At 37.5% G+C, this 925-nt stretch overlaps 1 protein-coding gene across 1 annotated transcript; it reads left to right on the top strand.

Moving 5' to 3' along the window:
- The first annotated feature begins 266 nt into the window (after nucleotides 1-266).
- LOC118480999 lies at nucleotides 267-658 on the top strand. The gene is made up of 2 exons (XM_035976063.1): nucleotides 267-359; nucleotides 419-658. The coding sequence occupies exons 1-2, from the start codon at nucleotides 267-269 to the stop codon at nucleotides 656-658; spliced, it is 333 nt and encodes a 110-aa protein (XP_035831956.1).
- Nucleotides 659-925: the final 267 nt, after the last annotated feature.

The raw sequence follows: 925 nt of genomic DNA, 5'->3' as shown, positions 1-925 counted from the left end.
ACACTTATATATAGGAAGTACCAGCGGCGTATCCACCATGTCCCTATCAAATTTTTATCCACATCGTTATTCAAATCATGATTGACGACTCAAACCAACTTCTCATGACCAGTCTAACGAGGCTTCTGATACCTCGATAAGAACACTTATATATAGGAAGTACCATCGGCGTATCCACCAAGTGTTCATGACCAGTCTAACGTAGCATGGGCCTTAGGAAAGTAAATTGAAAACGTATTGCACCCAAAAGTTTAGAAGACATCAGGATGGTGATGTGCAAGTGTGGTAGAGCAGCATTGATGAAGACATCGAAGACCTCCAAAAACCCTGAACGGAGATTTTATACATGCCCACAAAAAGTAAGTATTTGATTCCTTATCTCCTAATTCGTGTATTCACTGAATTTTTGTATTTGCAGAGATCAAAATGTAAGTTCTTTGTGTGGATTGATCCTCCTGTTAACTCTCCTCCATCCCCAGAGTTAGGGTTTCATAAACCCCCAAATCACAGTTCGAGCATTAAAGACGGATGTGAAGAATTGAAGCATGAAATTAGAAGAAAGGATGCAGCATTAGTGATGAGTTGGTGTATACTTGTTAGCCTTTTAGTGTTAATCCTTGTAGTTGTTTTGATCAGTCTTCTTTTGAAGCCTTCATAATGTTAATCCAGTAATGAAATGTGAAGCTGTGTTTTGTTTGTAATGAAGTGTGTTTTGTTTGTAGTGAAGTGAAATGTTAAGCTGTGTGTTGTTTGTTATGAAATGACAAGGCAAATTGACCATAAACAAGTGTGTGTTGTGATCACTAAACAAGACATTAACAAAAGCATCACCAGTCTGTCCTAGGATATTCTCAACATCTTCATTCCTAAACTTCTCAGTCCTATTTTCAACATCATTCATATCAAAGTCTACATTCACTGTTAC

Source organism: Helianthus annuus, chromosome 8 (assembly GCF_002127325.2).
Source record: "Helianthus annuus cultivar XRQ/B chromosome 8, HanXRQr2.0-SUNRISE, whole genome shotgun sequence".
In the NCBI taxonomy this organism is placed as follows: Eukaryota; Viridiplantae; Streptophyta; class Magnoliopsida; order Asterales; family Asteraceae; genus Helianthus; species Helianthus annuus.
Note: the sequence above shows the minus strand (reverse complement) of the source record. Positions and strands in the feature narration are given on the sequence as shown.